Source organism: Lissotriton vulgaris, chromosome 7, assembly GCF_964263255.1.
Source record: "Lissotriton vulgaris chromosome 7, aLisVul1.2, whole genome shotgun sequence".
Lineage (NCBI taxonomy): Eukaryota > Metazoa > Chordata > Amphibia > Caudata > Salamandridae > Lissotriton > Lissotriton vulgaris.
Genome location: NC_141695.1, coordinates 810,417,296 through 810,443,798, shown reverse-complemented (window position 1 = coordinate 810,443,798; position 26,503 = coordinate 810,417,296). Strand labels below are relative to the sequence as shown.

Below are 26,503 nucleotides of genomic sequence, written 5' to 3'. Positions count from 1 at the left end.
ATTCATGTCACCCGCAACCAGGGTACATGACTTGTGTGGAGTTTTATTCAGAAGGGTCTCAAGGAGAGATAATACAGGGGACTTCCTCCCACCCTTAGTCCCTCTGGCGTAAACATTAGAAACATTTAATACTATTCTTCCCCTTTGGTCTTTTAAAATAATGTTTTGAATATCCGGACAACCTGTCTGTGTCTCCTCTATTCTGCAGTCTAAGGAAGCTGCTACCCATATGAGCAGACCGCCCGAAGGGCGTCCTCTCCCTGTTTCCGAGCTTAGCGCGGGTACAGAGTAGGAGGAAAATCCCACCCTATGTACCGACTCCAAGCTCCAGGTCTCTTGAAAGATACATAAGGAGTGCTCATCAACCCAAGCATTCCAATCTGGAAGGGCCAACTTTCTTGCGATCCCTGCGACATTCCAGCTGAAAACCTTAAAAACTAGGGCCGTCACAGCTGGTGTGTCACAGGTTGCGAGAACATTACTGTCTGTGGGCCTCACAGGGGAAACTTGCAAATAACAACAATCTAGAGGAATATCCATAGAGGCCACTAGCCCACTATCACTTACAATTGGGGAGGGGTAGTTCGGGAAGGTGATGCTACCATTGGGTCTGCATTTATATATTCCCTTGGCTCGCCCTCCTCCAGTCAGCAGCACCCTGCCGCCCACGGAGGGTTCAGGTCGTTACCCCCAAGGCCCCCCGGCCAGCATGTGTCTCAATTTTGGCAAAAACCAGGGGTACTAAGACTCTCCCATGGCGACATAACAATTTGCCTAGGGTAGAAATAGGATAAGTCTACTACTTTAACCCCTGCTATACTCATGTTTTTTATAGGACTACAGATGGAACTCACTACTCTGGGGTCTTGAAAGTTTATTATTATGCAGTCCCCCTCCTGAGTTTTTTTCCCCTGCCCTACCCACTCTACTCTGCGAACACTTAGAATGATCCCATCCACACCTGTCGGAATTGGCTTGTTTGACTTTAGCCAGTGGATGCACTTATTCTTAAGAGATTGATGGTTCTCCAACTGGCCTTCCATAACAGCAACAAATGGTTGGCAGTCTGGTGGGAGGTTTACAGGGGGAATCCGGCGTGCGGAATTTCGAGGGGCCGCTGGGATATTAGCTGGTGCTATAGTTTGGAGAGCAGTTTTAGTGGCCTTCCCTGTCGCTGTTCCCTGAGCTTTATCTTGTAAGCCAGATGTTTGGCTAGCTTTTGCTTTACAACTACTAGCCTGTGGCTGTACTTGTGGAAGTGGCTTAGGTGCAGTTTTGGCAGACTCCACAGGTATTGGCGTTCCCTTGGGTTGGGGCCCTGTTTTGGGTGGGGAAGGGATTTTGGGTGCTAGAGCTTGCACTCTACTAGTTTCAACCTTTTTTGCCCTTTTTGGGGGATTGGAATCTACCTACGATGATAAGGAAGCTACTGGGGGGGCACTCCCCTTGAGTCCCATGTCCTGGTTATCACTCACTCTATTCAGCTGTTTAATTGTGGTTTTAAGTGAGTAGAACCGTCGAGGGTTGATTGCTCTAGTTTATCTATTCTAGCCCCCAGGCCCTTAACCTGAGTCAGTAGGGGCATCAAGAGACTATTTACCCTCTACACAATAGTATCGATAGTCACGGGATCAATACGCTTGGGGACATTATCAGTGCTATTAATAGTAGGTGAACAGTTAATTACACCCATAGGAGAGACCACAACATCCCTCTCTGCCTCAGCCTTATCCTCTGGGAGCAAGCCCTTTGCGTCTTTCCCACCTAGGCCAAAGGGCTTTATTGTTCTTTTGTAAAGCGCGGCCTGTCTCACCAGCCTGCCCTTTTTAAGGTTACCTGCCTTTTTGCTTTTAGCCCTTATTTTCTGCCTACTTACATCAGTTTCAGTTACAGGGGGCACCCCATCTAGATTTGCTATAGTGGGGGTGGGCGATATTGGCAATACTGGCTGGGTTATAGCTTTGTTTAAGGGGATAGGTAATACAGGTGGAGGAGGTGTGCTTAGGCCACCTTCTTCCTCAATACCACTAGGAAGAAGTGCGGCCAGATGTTTCAACCTGTCTATGGTTTGCCCTATTTCTAGCAGCTGGGGGGGCTCTATAGAACAGCCCGGGACGTCAACAGGGGAGGCAGATTGAACCCGCTCACAAGCCGGTGTCAAGGCCTGTGCAGCGGCCCCCAAGGATGAACGTCTAGAGGGGAGGTAGACCTCAGATAGACGGCGCTCTGACATAGCAATCTCCTTTTCTATTACAGCCGCCACCCTGGTAATAAAGCGGTCCATAGTTCCAATCACTGGGCTCCCGCCAACAACTCCCCTTTCAGCCTCACTCCTAAGTAGTTTTCCAGAACTGGTTGACATGGTTGAGGGTAGGCCCTACGGAGTCTCACGCGGCCCACCTGTGATCGGCTCTGGATGTAAGAGACGTGGCCCAGCCCAGCCTCTGTCAGCCCCTGACTGCCACAGACTGCCCGCCCTTTGCTCGGGCTTCGCTCGGCGTCCCGCTCGCGTCCAGCTGAGCGACGTGCCGTCCGTGAAGTAGGAGCGCTGCAGGCGGGGGGCGTGTCTGTTGGTGGGCGCGTCCGCGCGCACCTGAGGAAGCAGGGACTCCTGGACTTCCGAGTCCCTGCTACAGCGCTGGATGATTTTCCACGTCCTCCCACTGACCAGCGTCTCGCAAGCAGATCTCCCTCCTTCGAGCCGCGAAGCGGCACCCGCGGAGCGGGTGCGGCGAGAGGCAGCGGCAGGGACAGCACAGCACAGCACTTGGGTCCCGAGGTCAAAGGGACGAGTAGCAGCCTCCGGTAAGCCTCCAGGTGTGTCCCAACGAGGCTGGAAAACATGCGCCTTTTCTCTCTCGCCAGGCGGGGGGCGTGTCTGTTGGTGGGCGCGTCCGCGCGCACCTGAGGAAGCAGGGACTCCTGGACTTCCGAGTCCCTGCAACAGTGCTGGATGATTTTCCACGTCCTCCCACTGACCAGCGTCTCGCAAGCAGATCTCCCTCCTTCAAGCCGCGAAGCGGCACCCGCGGAGCGGGTGCGGCGAGAGGCAGCGGCAGGGACAGCACAGCACAGCACTTGGGTCCCGAGGTCAAAGGGACGAGCAGCAGCCTCCGGTAAGCCTCCAGGTGTGTCCCAACGAGGCTGGAAAACACGCGCCTTTTCTCTCTGGCCAGGCGGGGGCGTGTCCGTTGGTGGGCGCGTCCGCGCGCACCTGAGGAAGCAGGGACTCCTGGACCTCCGAGTCCCTGCTACAGCGCTGGATGATTTTCCACGTCCTCCCACTGACCAGCGTCTCGCAAGCAGATCTCCCTCCTTCAAGCCGCGAAGCGGCACCCGCGGAGCGGGTGCGGCGAGAGGCAGCGGCAGGGACAGCACAGCACAGCACTTGGGTCCCGAGGTCAAAGGGACGAGTAGCAGCCTCCGGCAAGCCCCCAGGTGTGTCCCAATGAGGCTGGAAAACACGCGCCCCTTCTCTCTGGCCAGGCGGGGGGCGTGTCTGCTGGTGGGCGCGTCCGCGCGCAACTGAGGAAGCAGGGACTCCTGGACTTCCGAGTCCCTGCTACAGCGCTGGATGATTTTCCACGTCCTCCCACTGACCAGCGTCTCGCAAGCAGATCTCCCTCCTTCAAGCCGCGAAGCGGCACCTGCGGAGCTGGTGCGGCGAGAGGCAGCGGCAGGGACAGCACAGCACAGCACTTGGGTCCCGAGGTCAAAGGGACGAGTAGCAGCCTCCGGTAAGCCTCCAGGTGTGTCCCCATGTTTTTAGAAATTGGTGGTATGCCTCCACTTGCTTCTGTGGCCACTACTTGAGGATCACACATAATCTTCACCAAATCCAATTCCAGGGGCTGCAACTGCTTTTAAATTGTTTTATAGATTTTATGGATTCCTTGGATTTAATTACAAATTTTAAAAAATCAACACGCTATGACAATAGGTTCTAGGAGGACATTAAATGCAAAATTCTACTGTAAGGGGGATGAGCTAATCAAAGTGTCTACCTTTCCATACCTAGGGGTGCTCTTTGATGATCAGCATTCGTGGTGTGCGCAACGCACACTTAAAAAGAATGTCTTAGCTAGAGCAGCAGGGGCAACCCTAGATTTCGCTAAACGAATAGGCTCTAAACCGTTCCCTGCGATTTAAGGGTGTATAACGTTAAGTGCATCCCCATGACCACTTATGGCAGCGATATCTGGGACTATAAGGATGTGAAAGAAATACAAGAATTTTATGCGTAAACTTCTTTCCGTCCCGGCATCCACCCCAATTTTTAATTTACACGAGGAGTGGGGAGCAGGTTATATTTCAGACATGATCGCAGTTGCTCCACTTTTCCGCTGGCTGAGAATTTGGGCTCAACCAACTCCAAACTTAAACTAACTGATCATTCAGGATTGCTTAGCCTCGGAGAAGGCATTAACTATTCCAAGGCTCAAATACATTAAAACCCAGACTGAGAACCTTGAATGCCCGACTTGTTTTTGTTCCCTACTCTCCTGACTAAGTCTGCTGTTAGAGCGGTTAAATTGAGGTTTTTAGATAGATGTCAATGTTTAAGGGAGGAAAAAGAACTAATTAAGCCCTGGGTGAGAAAGTATGTCATATTACTGGCCTTTCCTAAAGGCTATTTTAAACAGGACTCAGCAAATTTGTGCACGTGACAACTTCTCAGAGCAAGACACTTTACATATTATGTTTTTTTGCACTCACTATGTCCCCCTGCACAGAAAGTACAGTATTTCCCTGTTAAGGGTCCAAAATGTTGTGCAAGTAAGGCCAGCTGATGTATTAGCAAATGTTAGGCTCACCTATAATCTGTGTCGGGGTGGCAAACTTCTTAATTGGGGGGATCAGACATAGAAATAGGATTATGTAGAGTTAACCCCTCTGAATAAGTTGGTAGTATGTTTATGTCTATTACCACTCAATGTAACATTACAGTCATAAATGTGGTTTTTATCCTTTTTTGTATAATATTTTAATGGGTTTTAAGCACATCAAGACATAAATTGCTCTTCGATTTATATGATGTTTAATACTGATTTGCTGTCTTATTCTGCACTTTTTTGGCTCTAATCAGCCGAATAAAGTTGATTTTGACTTTGACATTGACTGTGCCATATTATAATGTTTTGCATACAATAAATTATCAACCCATTTCTTTTCTCATCTTACTCACGGGTGACTTATGCTGTCCAAATTCTGCTTTGAAGCCTGTAATCGCTGTTGCAGCTCCAGGGCCCATTTCAACTGTCCAGCAACCGGAGCCATGTTTTTAGAAATTGGTGGTATGCCTCCACTTGCTTCTGTGGCCACTACTTGAGCATCATAAATAATCTTCACCAAATCCAATTCCTTGTCAAACATTTCCAGAAGGGCTGAGTACTTTGGTAATACCTCATGTGCCAGGAATGGCCGATCCAGTAAAGAACCAAACATGTGCAACAACTACAAGAAATACAGTGATATAAGTTGGTTTCTTCACAGATATGATGAAAACAGTAATCCACAGTATTACAGTAAAACATTTCACAGCAAGAACTCCTCATATGCACTGTCCTAAACAAGGATAGTTAGTCAGATGTTTTGTATCACTACAATGATAAAGTACTGATAAAGTTTTCGAACATGTCCAGAGACCTCAAAACAATGTTATGAAAATGCTGAAACCCTACATGCAATAACTCAGGGTAAGAAAGTGAGTTATTAATTGGAGTGGATGTGAATCCATCACTTGGAATAAGGCCACAAACGTGTCAGGGTAACAGAACAGTTTCATTAATTTAAACCTGGGCTCAACCCCCTGATAGCTAAGGCATAAAGTAGGCAGGCCTAATTTTGTTTTCTTTTTGTATTCAGCAGTACTAAAACAGTTAAAAGTCCAAACACACCATAATAAAAATCCCATAACACATTTCTAAACCTAGAGCGAAATTTAGAGTCCATTTTTGAGTTTGCAGACAGCGTACTTGTTCGCAAAAGTGAAAGAGTACCCCGCCCGCCAAACTCTCGGTCCACCTACCTCATTTAGAGACACTGTACTATACAATGAAGTACTATACAAAACAGTGATGGATAGAATACTTGAATGAATCTAAGCCACTGGTAATCAATCGGGCCGCATCCCAATTGTACATTATTTTGCACACCATGCCACCACAGTAGGGACCCAGTCATATGCATATCAGCATTGATCTTGCTCCATTCGGAACAGTCCAGCCCGAACTGCAAAGCCAGGCCCTCCCTGAGCTGGAAAACAAGCAGGACTGGTTTCACCCTGATTAAGGCTCATCAACTAGGTATAGTTTGGTTCCTGTGGCACGGTATGCACGGGACCCCCCTCTGGGCACACCCGTCCCAATGTAAAGTTTATGATCGTACAAATCTATTTCCCCCCTCGTCTTTTACAAAGGAAACATAAATATCATGACAGACTAGTAAAACTAGATTTATTTATAGAGAAGTATGGCCAGCGATTTGTCCCCTGAGGACTCAGATCTAAGTTATACCATCCCCCATCCCGAAATAATCCGGACTGGGTAATTCAAGGGCCTCTATACACATAATTCGATTCTTCTGGCAGACTCCGGTTATACAGCACTTTAAAAAATATATATATGTTTTTATTAATATCACAGTACAGTGCTCGACAATCTGTGGTGGAACTCACAGCCTTGAGGGGTTACTTTGATCACAAGCTCGCTCCTTTACTCCCATATTTGTCTACTTTGCACACGCTCTCAGCTGCTTTAATCTATTACATTTTAGAATTCTGATGGGCAAATGTAAGGCCTGTTTTTAAAACCTTAATTCTACAATATTGTGTTTTGTGTAACTGTGGGGAATTTGAGTCTGAATACGAGTGGGGCTTGCCTAACTGCCCGCTTCTCTCGTCAGCCAGTGAGAGACGCCATTTTGAGTCAGTGCGCTCTCTAGTTTTTCTGGCTGCCGGGTTTATTAATATGCACACTGCGCGGATGCAGGTGCCTTGAGGTGTTACTTTGATTACACGCTCACTCCTTTTACTCCCGTATTTGCCTATATTGAAAAAGCTCTCAGCTGCTTTAATCTCTTAAATTTTGAAATTCTAATGGATAAATGTTAAACCTGTTTTTAAAACCCTACTTCTAAAATATTGTTGTCTTTTGTGTAACTGTGGGGAATTTGAGTCCGATAATGAGTGGGGCTTACCTAACTTCCTGCTTCTCCGGTCAGCCAGAGAGAGATGCCATTTTGAGTCAGTGCTCTCTCTAGTTTTCCTGGCTGCCGGGTTTATTAATATGCACGCTGCACGGACGCGTGGCGCGCCTAAGGCACGCCTAAGGCAAACCCGTCTGCGCCCATCAGCATCCAGGAAGCGGCCAGGGCCAGCTACTCTGCTCGTTGGCCTACTGCTACACTGGATAGGGTGTGCTTTACAGGTAAGGCACTTTGGTCACTCCACTCACCAGCATGTAACTCTCATTTCCAGCTAGACTTGCTGTGTGTGGCTTCAGGTTGTGCGCAGACCCTCCCATATATGACCAAATTCCTGCTTCTAGGGCCTCTAGTTTGCCGCCAATCTTGGAGCTTTTGATTAATTGCGTACTTTAGAGAAGCACCACCCAGATGTATTTGAGCTCCTCTCTGACCGGTGGACCTACTGATTATTACAGAAACTTGGCTGGATAATACATCTGGCCCATATGTTGCTCTGGCTATAAGATCGCCAGAGCAGACCGCCATGAGGGTAGGGGGGTGAAGTGGCTATTATGTACAGGGACAAATGGGATCTCATTAGGGGAGACACTAATGCATGGGGTGACTGCGAAGATTTGGATTTCAGTAGCAGGTTTTCTGCCCATTTTATGTTGGGAGTTTCTCAGATTTATCGACTCCCTGGCCCTGTTAGGTCCTTTCTGCAATCATGGAGAGATGCAGTGACTTCCGGGGCGCTTCAATTCTCCCAGTATATGGTCCTAGGGGGTCTGAATATTCATCTTGACCAGTCTGATTCTAATGACTTCCTTGCTTTTTGCGACATCCTTCAGCTTGCCCAACTTTCTCAATGGATCAATCTCCCTACACATCAAGAAGGACATATTCTTGACCCAATTTGTTCCAACTTCTCTATCATGTTGAAGACCCTCTTCCAGTCGCTTGGTCAGACCACTGTCTCACCTATTCCTCCTGGGAGGTGGCCTGTTCCTCTGTCCCCTGTTACTGGTAACCAGCTTTCAAAAAAATAGAACCCTCCAAACTCACCTCGGTCCTGGTGGCCTCTAGACCAGCACTCACCCCGGATCAAAGAGCTCATATTACAACTATTGAAAGAAATCTCAGATTTAAAAAGTAAAATCAAATCCTCATCAGTCATAGAAGATGCGAAAAAGGCTCTAGATGAAATTGAATCTGAACTAAACTCCTATAATAACTATCTCACAAAACGTAAGACTGACAAACTTCAAAAAGATATGAGATAATTTAGTAGGGAACGCATCTATCCATATCTTGCAGACGGTTATTACACTCAATCTGACAACTCTGGCTATGATACCATGTCCTATCAACAACACATGGGATCATTCAATAAGAAGGTTATTACCTTCTCTGAAACATCAGACTCAGATAGTGAAGGAGGCTCAACTACATCAGACCAGAGAGGTATGCGATATACTCCTCGCTATAATCAAGGCTTTAGTCCATTTTTAGGGAGGCGCAATCAACAGAGAGGCAATTGGCGACCACGTTACCAGCCACGGTTCCAATCACATTACCAACCACAAGCACAATACCAGCAACGTGCACAATATCAGCCACAATATCGGGGCCCTCCACAAGCAAATCAGAACTAATACCTAGAGACCAGGAATGCTCGATCTTGGAGGCAATAAAGGAGATTCCTATTTTCAACCTAAGTACATCATCTTTAAATAATGCTACTTATTCTTTATTGTCAAAAGGACTATCTTTTGTACCTCATTCAGGACTGAACAAATTTGAGCTATTTAATGATTTGATGGCTTTTTTCTGTCAAAATCGTCTTAAACACTTTTTTGTGGACAAAAAGAACTTTGAACCAGAGGTTAATAAATCAGGTTTGACATTAAAATCAACATTTACACCTAGCATAGAACAAGTTGTCCCTGAAGTTAAAATATTTGAGCAAGTTGTGTACAACAAACTCACACTTGCAACAAAATATGTACCCAAAACACCCTATAACATCTCCAGTGAGGAATATGAGGCACTTGCTACCCTCAAAGGTTCTACTGAAATCACAATAAAAAGTTGTGACAAAGGTGGGGGTATTGCCATCTTGGATACCATCACATACATTGATAAAATTGAGGATATGTTGATAGATACTAGATTTTATACTAAAATAGCAACCAACCCTACTCAAAAAACTAAATCTAAGATACTTCGATTAACCTCTAAAGCCTTTCACAAAGGTATTATATGTGAGAAAGAGTTCAACTATCTCAATATACACAATCCTAAATTAGCGTGTCTATATGGAACACCGAAGGTTCACAAAGAGGCAAATAATCCTCCTTTCAGGCCGATTGTTTCAACCATTGGTTTGGTTACTGAACCCATTTCTAAATATCTAGATGCAATTTTATGCCCCTATATACATAATATTCCTGGATATATAAAAGACACATGCCAGGTCATTAATATGATGGAAGAGACACCATTTAACCAGAATAGACAATGGCTTGTCACATTAGACGTTGAGAGTTTATACTCTAACATACCATGCGATGGAGCACTCACTGCCGTCAAATGGTTCATTGAAACTTTCAATGTCGATTGTAACATCAACTTTATCATTGCTTGTCTGAGTTGTGAGAAGTTGGCCTGATATGCAGTGCTCACTATTCTAGTGATCACTATGTATCATACCAAACGACCCTTACTGATGATTGGTTGTAAGTCAACCTTATAGACCAGCTATCCTAGTAGCATGGACAAGAGCAGTCTTTAGGCTAAACTCTAGAGGGCGTGTTAAGCCAGCTGTTATACCATCACATATACCCCTTGAACACCAAGTGAAAGGACACCACACAAGTTGTTATGAAAATAAAAGGATATTTATTTAGAACACAACAGCCCTGGACTCTTTATGAGGACAGGGCGCTAAGCACAATACAAAGCTCCTAAAGAAATACTGAAAGTTGCACAATTTACACAAATGCCCGAGGGGCACGAAAAACCATATACTCTAAAAGTGGAATGCGAAATTACTAGCAGGTAAGTACTAATCTCATAGGGTTTGGAATCGCTAGGACTGGACTACTGAACCTTCAGATTACTAGCAGGAGGCCTAGGGAACTCGGGTGCAGAGTGTGCACTCTCACGCGGGATGCAGGACAAAGTCTATGGATGCTAGAATTTACAAAGTTAGTGTTATCGGACAAATCCGACTAGGTAGAGCTGAAACGAAAAAGGATCTGGACCCTTGGATAGTGAGGCTATGCTGGGGCACCGAAATGCCGAAGTTACCTAGCCCAGGGGCTGCGGATGCATAGGTCTGGAAAGACGTCGGGAATCCTTGTTGCAGTCTATGGAGCCTGAAAGAAGAAGTTGCTGGCAGGCGACCAGTGAAGAGATTCGGATGGATCCAAGCCTGGATCGAAGATGGAAGACACCTGTAAGCAGAGGGGACCAAGTTCTGAATCACTAGCCAGTGATTAGCTGGGCACCAGGATGGCACCGGACGAAGTCACCTCGACCAGGTGAGTGGGCGACGCTGGGCTCTGCAGTCTCACGGGCCAGGAGGAGTTGTCGGCGACCAGGATGGAGGTGCGAGCTGTCCCACGGTAGTATCTGCTGTCGACGTCGCTGGACCCAGGATTGGGGCAACAAGTCTTGGCAAATGCAAGCCCACGCGGTGGACTTAAAATGGCGTCTGGAGTGGACCAGGAGGGTCCGGGGTGCTCCTCTTTTGGAAGGGAGCAAGGGCCAGTCTGGAGCAACCAGACCAGTGGTGTTGATGTCGTCGTTCGTCGTCGGGAAGGCCACAAGCCAGCGGGCTAGTAGCCAGACAACGCGGTGAGCAGCAAAGAGCAGAAGGACCCCACGCAGATCTGGTGGATGCTGGGGGGCTGGACTTCGGTGCTGGAGCTGCTCAGGGTTGGGGCTTCTCGGACCCCAAAGCACTCACTCGAGGATCCCTCGGCGGTCGTGCTGGGCAAGCGTCATGCAGTCTTGAAGATGGCCGGTCCCTCGAGGTCTCGTCGCACCCACGGATCTCAGCTGAGCTGACGATGTGGGTAGAGGTCAGAGGTGCCAGGGAAGCCGGTTCTCGTCGTGCTGGTCAGTCAGATTCCGGAGGAAGGACGTGCAGCAAACCGCAGTGTTCTTGGATGGTGCCTGCGGGTGCAGGGTGACTACTCCTTAGTCACAAGGGAGAAATCTTGAGAAGAAGTCGAGAGTTCCTTTCGTAGAAAGTAGTTTCAGGATTCAAAGATGATCTAATTTGGAAGGGGGCCCGCTCCTATCTTTATACTAGGAAAAGGGGCTGGCACGCGACTAGGTCCTGCCCATGGGTGGGACCAGGAAGGGGGGTGGTTACACCCCTCTCCCATGCCGGACTTTGCCCAGGCCAGGGGCTGGTGTGCCCCTGGAACTGGTTCTAGCCGGCCTATGCATAGTGAGCACCGGGGTGCCACTTTCAGTCACCTTCCTCTAAAGCCCTGCCTACCCAGGATACACATAACCCTGTCTGGAATGGTGCTAGCACCGCCCCTGACAGGAAACCCTTTGTCCAAGCTCCCCTCGCTGGAAGGACTCCCAGCTGCAGGGGGTCAGACTTGTGTCTGTGGTGGCAGCATCCATTTTGTGATGCTGAGGCTCGAGTTAACTTTAACCGGGGTTCACAGTTACCTACATGTCGTGTCCCTCTAGAAGGGTGGAATGCTAACCCCGTCGCCAGAATTGGTGAGGGGTTAGTATTCCAATTCGTATGACACCTTACTCGACATGTTTTGATAAAGCAATACCAGAGTTAGCATATAACCGCGAGGATTATAATGCACTTAAGAGTATATGGTATGCGTTATCATGGAACAGCTATTAGGACTTGGTTCCGCAAGCTGCAAACGGGCTCAGCTCATGCCAGAGCACCATCTCACATAATTCCAAGCACTCTGCCTTCAGGATTGTCAAGGCCTGCCATAGGAGTGACTGATAGGAATCTATGTGTCCATTTTACGGTTAGATATAGGTATACTGTGAGAAGTTGGCCCGATATGCAGCGTTCGCTATTCTAGCGACCACTATGTATCGTTCCAAACGACCCTTATGGTGATTGGTTGTAAGTCAACCTTAGACCAGCTATCCTAGTAGCGTGGATACGAGCAGTCTTCGGGCTAAACTCTAGAGGGCGTGTTAAGCCAGCTGTTATACCATCACATACCCCTTGACCACCAAGTGAAAGGACACCACACAAGTGTTATGAAAATAAACAGTATATTTATTAAGAATCACAACAGCCCTGGACTCTTTATGAGGACAGGGTACTAAGCACAGAACAAAAGCTCTTAGAAAATACTTCAAGTGCACAATTAAAACAAGTGCCCGAGGGCACGGAAAGTTTAGTGGTCTCGGGCGGACCCGATAAGGCAAGTCGGAAGCGAGGGACTCGGGACCCTAGAGTAAGGAGGCTATGCAGGCACCGAAATGCCGAAGTTACCTAGCCACGAGGGCTGCGGCTGCACAAGTCTTACAGGCGTCGGGGTCTTCGCTGACGAGCCAGGAGCCGGAAGAAAAGGAGTTGCTGGCCTGCGACCAGTGATGAATAGTTCGTAGAGATCCAAGCCTGGATCAGTGATCGTTGATACCTGAAAGCAGAGGGGACCAAGTTCGTACTACTAGCCAGTAGTCAGAGGGTACCAGGAAGGCACCGGATGGCCGTCACCTCGACTAGGTACAGAGGGAACCTACACCGGACAACAGGACCACCTTCAAGCTGGCCACCCGGAAGCACCACCAGCTGATCCGCGCCGCCAAGAAAACTGCATTCAAGGACCGGCTGGACAACAACGCACACAACTGCAAGGAACTCTTCAACATCGTGAAAGAGCTATCCAACCCCAGCGCAGGAAACAACGACATCACCCCATCGCAAGACCTCTGCAACTCCCTCGCTTCATACTTCCACAACAAGATCGCAGACATACACAACAGCTTCAACAACCAACCAACGCACACCAAGACCGAACAACCACCCCCCACCACCACCCTCCACGCCTGGACCCTGATCAGCACCGAAGACACCATCCGCACGATGAACTCCATCCACTCCGGATCACCGACCGACCCCTGCCCTCACCACGTCTTCAACAAGGCCGACGCTGTCATCGCACCCCACCTGCGAGACATCATCAACACATCCTTCGACACCGCCACCTTCCCTGAGAGCTGGAAGCACGCCGAACTCAGCACTCTACTCAAGAAACCCACAGCGGACCCCACCGAACTCAAGAATTACCGCCCCATCTCGCTCCTCCCGTTTCCAGCCAAAGTCATCGAGAAGACCGTCAACAAGCAGATGGCCGCCTTCCTCGAGACAAATGGATCCCTCGACCCCTCACAGTCCGGCTTCCGAGCCAATCACAGCACCGTGACCGCCCTCATCGCCGCCACCGATGACATCCAAGCCCTGATGGACAACGGAGAAACAGCGGCACTCATCCTCCTAGACCTCTCCGCGGCATTCGACACTGTCTGCCACCGCACCCTAGTACAGCGCCTCAGCAACGTCGGAATCCAGGACAAGGCGCTGGAATGGATCATCTCCTTCCTCGACGGAAGAACACAGAGAGTCCGCCTTCCACCGTACAAGTCAGAGGCCTCCGAAGTCATCTGCGGCGTCCCTCAAGGATCCTCTCTGAGCCCCACCCTCTTCAACGTCTACATGAGCCCCCTCGCGGCCATCGCACGCCAACACAACCTCAGCATAATCTCCTACGCCGACGACACCCAGCTGATCCTCTCCCTGACCAACGACCCCGCCGCCGCTAGAGCCAACCTGCACGAAGGGATGAAAGAGGTAGCCGAGTGGATGACGACCAGCCGCCTGAAACTGAACTCTGACAAGACGGAGGTCCTCATCCTGGGCTCTTCACCCTCCGCCTGGGACGACTCCTGGTGGCCTCCCGCCCTGGGCACCGCACCCAAACCAACAGACCATGCACGCAACCTGGGCTTCATCCTGGACTCCTCCCTCTCCATGACCAGGCAAGTCAACAACGTCTCCTCGGCGTGCTTCAACATCCTACGCATGCTACGGAAGATCTTCTGGTGGATCCCCACCGAGACCAGGAAGACCGTCACCCAGGCACTCGTCACTAGCCGACTGGACTACGGCAACGCCCTCTACGCCGGTACCAGCGCCAAGCTCCAGAAGAGACTCCAGCGGATCCAGAACGCCTCTGCCAGACTCATCCTCGACATCCCACGAACCAGCCACATCTCCGGACATCTGAGAGACCTTCACTGGCTCCCCGTCAACAAAAGAATCACCTTCCGCCTCCTCACCCACGCACACAAAGCCCTACACGACCAAGGCCCGAGCTACCTCAACAGCCGAATCAACTTCTACGCTCCCAAACGCCACCTCCGATCAGCCAACCACGCCCTCGCCGCCGTCCCCCGCATCCGAAGAGCGACTACAGGAGGAAGGTCCTTCTCCTACCTGGCCGCCAAGACCTGGAACTCCCTCCCGACCGACCTGCGCCTGACCCAAGACCACCTCTCCTTCAGGAAGAAGCTGAAGACCTGGCTGTTCGAGCAGTAGCGGCACCCCCCCTCCCCCAGCGCCTTGAGACCCTACGGGTATGTAGTGCGCTCTATAAATGTCATTGATTGATTGATTGATTGACTAGGTGAGTGGGCGACGCTAGGCTCTGCAGTCTCACGGACCAGGAGGCGTTGTCGGCGACCAGGATGGAGGTGCGAGCTGTCCCAAGAAGGTTGATGCTGTCGGCGTCGCTGGGCCCAGGATTGGGGCAACAAGCCTTGGCAGATTTCAGGGCCACGTGGTGGGCCTAAAATGGCGTCTTGAGTGGACCAGGAGGGTCCGGGTGCTTCTCTCAAAGAAGGAAGCAAAGGCCAGTCTGGAGCAACCAGACCAGCAGCGTTGGTTGTCGGATGTCGTCAAAGAAGGGCACAAGCCAGCGGCTAGTGACCAGACAACGTGCTGAGCAGCGAGCAGAAGGGCCCCACGCAGATCGTGGAGATGCTGGGAGACTGCGCTTCGGTGCTGGAGCTGCTCAGGGTCGGGGCTTCTCGGACCCCAGAGCACTCACCAGAGAATTGCTTTGATGGTCGTGCTGTTTAAGAAAGCGTGCAGGTTTTGATGATGGCCGGTCCCTCGAGGTCTCGTCGCACCCACAGATCTCAGCTGAGCTGACGACGTGGGTAGAGGTCAGAGGTGCCATGGAAGCCGGTTCTCGTCGAGCTGGGCCGTCGGATCCTTGAGGAAGGACTTGCAGCAAACCGCAGAGTTCTTAGATGGTGCCCGATGGTGCAGGGTGACTACTCCTTAGTCACAAGGGAGAAATCTTGAGAAGAGTCTCGAAGTCCTTTCGTAGAAAGTATTCTTGATTCAAAGATGATCTAATTTGGAAGGGTCCCCGCTCCGGCCTTTATCCAAAAGAAAGGGGTGGGTACATGACTAGGTCCTGCCCTAAGGGTGGGACCAGGAAGGGGGGTAGTTACACCCCTCTCCCCCTGCGGGACTTTCCCCAGGTCAGGGCCTGCGCGCCCCTGGAACTGGTTCTAGCCGGCAGATGCGTAGTGAGCACCGGGGTGCCACTCCGCAGTCACCTTCTTGTAAAGCCCTACCTACCCAGAATACACAAACCCTGTCTGGGACGGTGCGAACACCGCCCTTGACAGGAAACCCTTTGTCCAAGCTCTCCTCGCTGGAAGGACTCCCAGCAGCAGGAGGTCAGACTCGTGTCTGTGGTGGCAGCATCCATTTTGTGGAGCTGAGGCTTCAGTTAACTTTAACCGGGGTTCACAGTTACATACATGTCGTGTCCCTCTAGAAGGGTGGAATGCTAACCTCGTCGCCAGAATTGGTGAGGGGGCAGCATCCGATTCGTATGACACCTTACTCGACATGTCTTGATAACGCGGTACCGAAGTTACCGATATGATACGCGTTATCATGGAACAGCCGTTGGGTCTTGGTTCCGCAAGCTGCAACCGGGCTCGGCTCGTGCCAGAGCCCAATTCACACGGTTCCATGCACTCTGCCTCCAGGATTGTCAAGGCCTGCCATAGGAGTGACTGAGAGGAACTCGGGTGTCCATTTTAAGGTTAGGTGTAGGGATACTACACCTATAGCGACGGGCGAGTACGCCACGTGGCCCCAGCTGTCGTGCAGCCAGTTGTGTCAGATTTAGATGGCCATCCAGGGGTGGCATAATACATGCTTCAGCCCCTGGTAGGCCCTGGGTACACCGATGCCCTGTGTTACAGGGTCTGACAGGGTGGCCCAGTTCCAATTAGGTAATGCACCTAAGGTACACGCATCAATTTAGTGAGAGAACAGCTAGGCTGTGGGTCTGATTGGCAGGCCCACAGCCCGAGAAAGTCGTAAACCAGTGAAACAAAAGCAAAAAGTCCGGGTGATCATAGGATTGCAGACCCTACTCTCCTACATGACCCCCCCCAAACGTTGGGACAATAAGCTAACCTTGACCAGGTGAGTCTTCTTGTTCTAAGTGGAAATACCTGGAGAGCCCATCTGCATTGCCATGTTCAGTGCCAGGTCTATGCTCCACTGTGAAGTCCATCCCCTGTAGGGAAATGGACCACCTGAGCAGTTTGGGGTTTTCACCCTTCATCTGATTTAGCCATAGGAGGGGCTTGTGGTCGGTCTGAATCTTGAAATGAGTGCCAAACAAGTATGGCCTCAGTTTCTTCAGGGCCCACACCACAGCGAAGGCCTCCCTCTCTATAGCTGACCAATTTTTCTCTCTGGGGGTCAGCCGTCTGCTTATGAAAGCAATGGGCTGGTCATTACCATCGAAATTCAGTTGAGATAGAACAGCTCCGACACCCAACTCAGAAGCATCTGTTTGGACAATGAATGGTTTGGAGTAGTCTGGACTCTTGAGGATAGGTGCTGTGCACATGGCCTGTTTTAGGTCATCGAATGCTTTTTGACAGCTCGCTGTCCACTGAACTTTTTTTGGCATTTTCTTACTCGTCAGTTCATTAAGCGGAGTCACAATCGAGCCGTAATTCCTGACGAACTTCCGGTAGTAACCAGTCAGGCCCAAGAAAGCTCGAACCTGAGTCTGGGTGGTTGGAGGAGCCCAGTCCCTGATTGACTGTATCTTGCTCTCCAGTGGTTGAACTTGGACTCCACCGACAAGGTGGCCCAAGTATACAACCTGTGTCTGCCCTATCTGGCACTTGGTAGCCTTGATAGTGAGACCTGCTGCTTGCAGCGCCTCTAACACTTTCCGCAGGTGGACCAGGTGATCCTCCCAGGTGGAGCTAAAGACAGCGATATCGTCAAGATACGTCGCACAGAAGTCATCCAGCCCAGTGAGAACGTGATTCACCAACCGTTGGAAGGTGGCAGGTGCATTTTTCAAACCAAAGGGCATCACCACGACTTGATAATGCCCACCAGGGGTAGAAAATGCTGTTTTGGGCTTAGCGTCCTCAGCTAACCTGATTTGCCAATACCCAGCTGTCAGGTCAAACGTGCTTAAGTAGTTGGCCGAAGCCAACCTATCGATAAGCTTGTCTGCCCTTGGTATTGGGTGGGCGTCAGTCTTAGTGACTGCATTGAGACCCCTGTAGTCTACGCAGAACCTCATCTCTTTCTTACCGCCCGGGGTGTGAGGTTTCGGCACTAGAACTACGGGACTAGCCCAGGGGCTGTCCGAGGGTTCAATGACTCCCAGCTCCAACATTTTCTGCACTTCACTCTTGATGCAGTCTCTAACGTGATCAGGCTGCCGGTAGATTTTACTCTTGACGGGCAAGCTGTCGCCAGTGTCAACCTCATGGGTACACCAATTGGTCTGGCTGGGTGTTAGAGAGAACATATGCCGGAAGGATTGAAGAACCTGTTTACAATCCTCCTGTTGATGTTCGGAGAGGCTGCCACAAAAGACAACACCATCTACCGATCCATCGTCAGGATTCTGAGTGAGCAGGTCGGGGAGAGGGTCACTCTCCTCCTCCTGTCCCTCATCTAGGGCCATGAGCAAACTCATGTCCTTCCTGTCGACATATGCCTTGAGCCTGTTGACATGGAGCACCCTGTGGGGGCTCCGGGGAGTTCCAAGGTCCACCAGGTAGGTGACCTCTCCCTTTTTCTCCAGGATGGTGTAGGGCCCGGACCATTTGTCCTTGAGTGCTGCTGGGGCCACTGGCTCCAACACCCACACCTTCTGTCCGGGCTGGTAAACAGTCAAGACAGCCTTTTGGTCATGCCAAGTTTTCTGGAGTTCTTGGCTGGCCTTAAGGTTTTCGGATGCCTTCTCCATGTATTCGGCCATCCGCGAGCAGAGACCAAGCACATAGTCCACTATGTTGGTTGCAGGCTTTTTGAGAGGTCTCTCCCATCCTTCACCAAACACAGGGGTCCTCTTACAGGATGCCCGTACAAAAGTTCAAAAGGGCTGTAGCCAACCCCCTTCTGTGGGACTTCTCTGTAAGCGAATAAAAGGCAGGGGATCAGGACGTCCCATCTACGCCGAAGCTTTTCAGGTAGTCCATGAATCATCCCTTTCAGGGTCCTGTTGAATCTCTCAACAAGCCCGTTGCATTGTGGATGATAGGGCGTGGTGAACTTGTAGTTGACACCACATTCCTTCCACATAGCAGTTAAGTAGCTCGACATAAAGTTTGCACCTCTGTCGGAGACGACCTCCTTAGGGAAGCCCACTCTGGAGAATACTCCAACTAGGGCTCTTGCCACAACAGGCGCTGTAGTGGTCCTAAGGGGAATAGCTTCAGGATACCTGGTGGCATGATCCACTACCACCAGTATAAACTTGTGCCCGGATGCTGTTGGTGGTTCCATGGGACCGACGATGTCAATCCCCACCCCTTCAAAGGGCACCCCCACCACAGGCATTGGTATAAGGGGGGCCTTTGTGTTGCCACCTGACTTACCACTGGCTTGGCAGGTGACACAGGAGCGGCAAAACTCCTTGGTATCTTCGTTCATGTGAGGCCAGTGAAAGTGCGAGACAAGCCTGTCCCACGTCTTCGTCTGGCCTAAGTGTCCTGCTAAGGGAATCTCGTGGGCCAAGGTAAGGAGGAAACCACGCTGAGACAAGGGGACGACCAGCCTCCTGGTCATGCCAGGCTTGGGGTCTCTTGCCTCAGTGTACAGGAGTCCATCTTCCCAGTATACCTTGTGGGTACCTGTGGCGTTCCCAGCAGCCTCAGCAGCAGCCTGCTGTCTGAGGGGTTCAAGAGAAGGGCAGGCTAACTGGTCCTTCCCCAGGTCCTCTCGTGTGGGTCCCCCTGAACCCAGAAACTCAGCTTGATCAAGCTCAAGCTCTTTAGGTTCAGTTTCCCGCAATTCCTGGAGGTCAGCCTCCTCTGAGACCTGATCCTCGACCTGGGGCAAGGGGGAAGGCGAGGCCTTAACCCGACTGCTCTTCTTCTTGGGTGGTGTCTGGTCCGTTGTTCCAGGATCAGCACCTGTTCAGTGGGGCATCGTCTGACCTGTGACCTGGTCACAGCAAACACGTGTGCTGGCAAGCCTAACATCTCCATGTGAGTCCGTTGCTCCACTTCTGACCATTGTGATGACTCCAAATCATTGCCCAACAAACAATCCACTGGGAGGTCTGAACTAACAACAACCTTTTTCTGGCCATTTACCCCTCCCCAGGAGAAAGCAACAATCGCCATACTATGACTGGTAGTGACGTTGCTGGCATTGGTCACCAGGAAATCTGTACCTGGCATGATCTGTCCAGGGTCCACAAAGTTAGGCGTCACCATGGTGATGCTGGCACAAGTGTCCCTATAGGCCTGAGCCATTCTTCCATTTATTAAAGGCGTCTGTCGGTATTTGCCCAAAGTATTGGGACTGACATCAGGGGATATATCCACATCCCCTGTACAGACAAGGACAGCCTGAGTGAGCGTACCAGCTAAGCTGTCACACCCCTCAGAACCCAAGGTTAACCCAACTAGTCCCTTGGGAGGCGCACTACTAATGCTGGCTGTACTAGGGGGCACAGGTGCCTTAGGGGCTGCAGTAGCAGGAGTCTGCCCTCCTTTCTTGGTGCACTCACTAAACCAGTGAGTTTTACTTTTACAGTATTGGCACCACCTTTTCGATTGGCCTTCCTGATTCTTCTTTTTCTGGGAAGCCTGACCCCCCCCTCTTTGGGTTGTTGGGGACCTGTCGAAGACTTCTGGTCAGTTTGTTCCCCTTTTGAATCTTTACCCTTCTGGTCTGCTTTCTTTTGACCACCCTGGTTCTGGCCCTGGTTTTGCTTAACCCTTGTTCTGACCCATCTGTCTGCCTTCTTTCCCAATTCTTGGGGAGAGGTCAGATCCGAGTCGACAAGGTGCTGATTCAACAACTGGTTCTGACAATTGTTTAAAATCTGTTCTCGCATGATCAAATTATACAATCCTGTGTAATCAGTAACCTTACTGCCCAGCGACCAGCCCTCCAAAGCCTTAGTGGCACAATCAACGAAATCAGACCAGTCCTGAGACTGAGTTTTCTGGGTATCCCTGAACAGCAACCTGTACTGCTCAGTGGTTAGGCCGAACCCATCAATCAGTGTGCTCTTCAGGACCTGGTAATTGTTAGCATCCTCTACCCTTGTGGTGAGGAGCTTATCTCTACCTTTACCTTCAAAGGAGAGCCACAAGATAGCTGCCCACTGACTCTGGGGGATGCACTGTACAGTGCAGGCCCGCTCCAAAGCAGTAATCCATTTGTGGATGTCGTCCCCTTGCTTAAAGGGGGGCACTATCTTATTCAGGTGCTTAGTGTCTAAACTCCTGGGTTCCCGTGGGGGAATGCTGCCACCAGTGGGAATTGTCCCACTCAACTCTTGCTCTCGAGCAAAGGCGAGTCTCTCTTTGGCTAGGGCAAGTTCTTCCCTCTCGATCCGCAGATTGACTTCCCTCTCCTTTGCCTCGTACACTCTCCTCTGAGGTGATGTCATCCCTCTTCGAGCAGAGCCTCGAGAGCCATTGGTTCGAGCGGATCTGTTAGAGCCTCTCGACAGAGACCTAACTCGTCCGTTCCCAATGTTAACCTGGCCCAAGAGAGGGCCCAGGGGTCCCCTAGTACCAATCTCGTGCCGGCTTAAGTTGTCCTGAGTTAGCCGACTAACTATGACTGGACCTTTGTCTGCCTCGTCCCCAGATGTCTCTGGTTCCTCGTCCTCCTCTTCGCCCTCGGCAGAGAGATGGATAAGGTCAGGGTCACCTCGGGTTCCCTCGAGGGGAGGCATCTCCACTTCTGGATGAGAAGGGTCGGTGTTACCCGCCCTCTTCGCATCATAAGTCTCCAAGAGACCAATCAGAAACGGGATGGTAGGGTTTGCACCCTGTTTTATCTTCCGAGATGTACAGATCTGTCGCATCTCGTGGAAGCTAAGTGCAGCATATCTGGAGGTGACCTGTGGAAGGTCGACTGACACAAGGGGAGACTCAGAGTTTCCTCCTTTGTCTGACATGCTGCTTCTAGTGTGGTGTAAGTGATGCACCTACCTACACTATGGGTTTACCTACTGATCCCTTGCTAAGAGTTGTAGCCAAGGTGTGCTAAGCCTTGAGGAGCTACAACAGCTGGTTCAGTAGAACCCAGAGTATTCTAAGCTAAGTTATATGTACCTGGAGTACTTATGCGATCTTTCACAAGATATTCTTAGGATACGCGTGGTAGAACAACAGCAAGCTCAAATCCCAACCGCTGCTCACCAATGTGAGAAGTTGGCCCGATATGCAGCGTTCGCTATTCTAGCGACCACTATGTATCGTTCCAAACGACCCTTATGGTGATTGGTTGTAAGTCAACCTTAGACCAGCTATCCTAGTAGCGTGGATACGAGCAGTCTTCGGGCTAAACTCTAGAGGGCGTGTTAAGCCAGCTGTTATACCATCACATACCCCTTGAACACCAAGTGAAAGGACACCACACAAGTGTTATGAAAATAAACAGTATATTTATTAAGAATCACAACAGCCCTGGACTCTTTATGAGGACAGGGTACTAAGCACAGAACAAAAGCTCTTAGAAAATACTTCAAGTGCACAATTAAAACAAGTGCCCGAGGGCACGGAAAGTTTAGTGGTCTCGGGCGGACCCGATAAGGCAAGTTGGAAGCGAGGGACTCGGGACCCTAGAGTAAGGAGGCTATGCAGGCACCGAAATGCCGAAGTTACCTAGCCACGAGGGCTGCGGCTGCACAAGTCTTACAGGCGTCGGGGTCTTCGCTGACGAGCCAGGAGCCGGAAGAAAAGGAGTTGCTGGCCGGCGACCAGTGATGAATAGTTCGTAGAGATCCAAGCCTGGATCAGTGATCGTTGATACCTGAAAGCAGAGGGGACCAAGTTCGTACTACTAGCCAGTAGTCAGAGGGTACCAGGAAGGCACCGGATGGCCGTCACCTCGACTAGGTGAGTGGGCGACGCTAGGCTCTGCAGTCTCACGGACCAGGAGGCGTTGTCGGCGACCAGGATGGAGGTGCGAGCTGTCCCACGAAGGTTGATGCTGTCGGCGTCGCTGGGCCCAGGATTGGGGCAACAAGCCTTGGCAGATTTCAGGGCCACGTGGTGGGCCTAAAATGGCGTCTTGAGTGGACCAGGAGGGTCCGGGGTGCTTCTCTCAAAGAAGGAAGCAAAGGCCAGTCTGGAGCAACCAGACCAGCAGCGTTGGTTGTCGGATTTCGTCAAAGAAGGGCACAAGCCAGCGGCTAGTGACCAGACAACGTGCTGAGCAGCGAGCAGAAGGGCCCCACGTAGATCGTGGAGATGCTGGGAGACTGCGCTTCGGTGCTGGAGCTGCTCAGGGTCGGGGCTTCTCGGACCCCAGAGCACTCACCAGAGAATTGCTTCGATGGTCGTGCTGTTTAAGAAAGCGTGCAGGTTTTGATGATGGCCGGTCCCTCGAGGTCTCGTCGCACCCACAGATCTCAGCTGAGCTGACGACGTGGGTAGAGGTCAGAGGTGCCAGGGAAGCCGGTTCTCGTCGAGCTGTGCTGTCGGATCCTTGAGGAAGGACTTGCAGCAAACCGCAGAGTTCTTAGATGGTGCCCGCTGGTGCAGGGTGACTACTCCTTAGTCACAAGGGAGAAATCTTGAGAAGAGTCTCGAAGTCCTTTCGTAGAAAGTATTCTTGATTCAAAGATAATCTAATTTGGAAGGGTCCCCGCTCCGGCCTTTATCCAAAAGAAAGGGGTGGGTACATGACTAGGTCCTGCCCATAGGGTGGGACCAGGAAGGGGGGTAGTTACACCCCTCTCCCCCTGCGGGACTTTCCCCAGGTCAGGGGCTGCGCGCCCCTGGAACTGGTTCTAGCCGGCAGATGCGTAGTGAGCACCGGGGTGCCACTCCGCAGTCACCTTCTTGTAAAGCCCTACCTACCCAGAATACACAAACCCTGTCTGGGACGGTGCGAACACCGCCCTTGACAGGAAACCCTTCGTCCAAGCTCTCCTCGCTGGAAGGACTCCCAGCAGCAGGAGGTCAGACTCGTGTCTGTGGTGGCAGCATCCATTTTGTGGAGCTGAGGCTTCAGTTAACTTTAACCGGGGTTCACAGTTACGTACATGTCGTGTCCCTCTAGAAGGGTGGAATGCTAACCTCGTCGCCAGAATTGGTGAGGGGGCAGCATCCCGATTCGTATGACACCTTACTCGACATGTCTTGATAACACGGTACCGAAGTTACCGATATGATACGCGTTATCATGGAACAGCCATTGGGTCTTGGTTCCGCAAGCTGCAACCGGGCTCGGCTCGTGCCAGAGCCCAATTCACACGGTTCCATGCACTCTGCCTCCAGGATTGTCAAGGCCTGCCATAGGAGTGACTGAGAGGAACTCGGGTGTCCATTTTAAGGTTAGGTGTAGGGATACTACACCTATAGCGACGGGCGAGTACGCCACGTGGCCCCAGCTGTCGTGCAGCCAGTTGTGTCAGATTTAGATGGCCATCCAGGGGTGGCATAATACATGCTTCAGCCCCTGGTAGGCCCTGGGTACACCGATGCCCTGTGTTACAGGGTCTGACAGGGTGGCCCAGTTCCAATTGGGTAATGCACCTAAGGTACACGCATCAATTTAGTGAGAGAACAGCTAGGCTGTGGGTCTGATTGGCATGCCCACAGCCCGAGAAAGTCGTAAACCAGTGAAACAAAAGCAAAAAGTCCGGGTGATCATAGGATTACAGACCCTACTCTCCTACATATACTATATCTAAAGCAAAGGGTGATTACACCACCTTGCCCCAGCTGTCGTGCAGCCAGTTGTGTCAGATTTAGAGGCCAGCCAGGGGTTGCATAATACATGCTGCAGTCCCTGGTAGGCCCTGGGTACACCTATGCCCTGAGTTACAGGGTCTGATAAGGTGGCCCAGTACCGATTGGTAAATGCACCTAAGGTACACGTGTCAATTTAGTGAGAGAACAGCAAGGCTGTGGGTCTGATTAGCAGGCCCACAGCCAGAGAAGTCGTAAACCAGTGAAGCAAAAATCTGGGGTGATCATAGGATTGCAGACCCTACTCTCCTACATGAGTATTGTGCTGGAGGAAAATGTGTTCGAATTTCGTGGTGACCTATATAGGCAGACAAAAGGAGTCAGTATGGGCGCATCTTGCGCCCCTACCATAGCCAACATCTATGTGGCCCATTTTGAGGAGCAATTTGTTTTTAATGAAGTGGCCCCATTTTTTTAATCCACCTTAAACTGGTCACGATATATAGACAATATCGTCTTTATATGGGACGACAATGGAAAGGGGAGACCACTCGGTCACCCCGAACGTATGGATGGGTGCCCCGATCCCCCGGGAAGCCGTTGCGGGTGGGGGGCGTGTCCCGGCCGGTATGCCCATAGCGGCGTGGTTGGAGCACGCCCCCGCCGCCCAAAAGGGTTCTCCTAAACACCCGCCCGGATGTCCGTGTACCGATGGGCGGGATGGGGTCGCGGCCCCGCCTTCCCGCTGCTGGATAAAAGGCGCGGGAATCCAGGAAAGCGTCCTCTTGTTCCTGCGCTCTGAAGGCTGCACCACTCGTCGCTCGTGAGCCCTCAAGGGAACAAGCTGCAGTTTTTTGAACGTTTAATCGTTGTTTTTTCTATTTCAGTCGTCAAGGCGTAGCTGGAGCTCGAGTCACTACTGGACAACAGGCAGAGATAAAGCAGAACGCAGTTATGCCTTGCAAAAAGAGCGGGAAGAGCTCCGAGATGGAACGAATGCTGCGCACACTAGTGAACCAAGTGTCGGCGATGGACAAAAAATTCGGTAAAGTAGACCGGCTGGGTCGCGGCTTGGCAGATCTCCGGAAACAAGTGGAGGCCCAAGCGGGGCCCTCGGGGCGACCTAAGAGGATTGTGGGGCCTGCTTTGCCGAACATTACCCCAGGGGGGGATAAGGGGAAGAAGAGGAAGGGGAAAGCGGGTCCTAGCGAGGCCCCAGTCCCAATGGAGGTCCCACTGGTCCCAGTAGCACCTGCGTCCAGCCCGGTACCTACACCGGATGGGGGATTGCCAATCCCTGTGGTTATCACACCGCTGGATGACGACCAAATGCCTCCCGGACCAGCGCTTCAGTTGGCGGCTGTGTTACCCTGGTTGAAGAAGGGAGCGGGGGGATCCGCGGCTGTGGAAGACCCAGCCGAAGAAGCTAGGCAGATTATTGAGCAGCTAAGGCAGACAAGGGGTGCTGGGACAGCGAACGGGCCTTCTATTTCTCCACAGGTGGCGAATCTGGTCTCGATCGAAAACCGGAATAAGTCGACGGACACGGCTGGAGGTGCGGCGGAAGCTGGTAAGAGATCACTCCCAATCATGGGGGGAGGGCGCGGTACCCTCAAGGCGGGAAAGCTTGGCGCAACATATTCCTATGGCAACTAAGGAAATGGTGTGGGCTAATAAATACATAAACATGTTTTCGTTATTGACTGATCATCGTGAGTTAGAATATGCCAAGACTCAGAAGGATTTATGGCACCCCAGTGTATGGCGGGCAAAAATGGCAGAGTTCAGGGTCGAAGAGTCTATGATGAACTGGATCAGGGCCTTTTCTATTTTTGTAGCAATTATCGCTGAACGAACACCAGAACTGTTGAGTGACCTGGCTTGATACCAGAGCAGGATCACGGGCTTCCATGAGAAGTATGGAGGAGAAGAATGGAAAGGGTATGACATGGCTTTTAGAAAAGCGAAAGAGTTTAATGAAACATTGACTTGGGATTGTTTGGATACTGTATCATGGCATGGGCAGTTCTAGGCGGGATCTGCGGGTGGATCAGGGACGAGCGCAAAC

General features: G+C 51.0%; 1 protein-coding gene across 1 annotated transcript in view; it reads right to left on the bottom strand.

Annotated features, from left to right (window-relative positions):
- DNAH17 (dynein axonemal heavy chain 17) overlaps positions 1 to 26,503 on the bottom strand; it is a 15,539,113-nt gene that overhangs the window by 13,188,027 nt on the left and 2,324,583 nt on the right. The window contains exon 12 of the mRNA XM_086931082.1: positions 5,186 to 5,454. Within this exon, the coding sequence (XP_086787208.1) occupies positions 5,186 to 5,454 (269 nt within the window). The remainder of the gene's footprint in view (positions 1 to 5,185; positions 5,455 to 26,503) is intronic.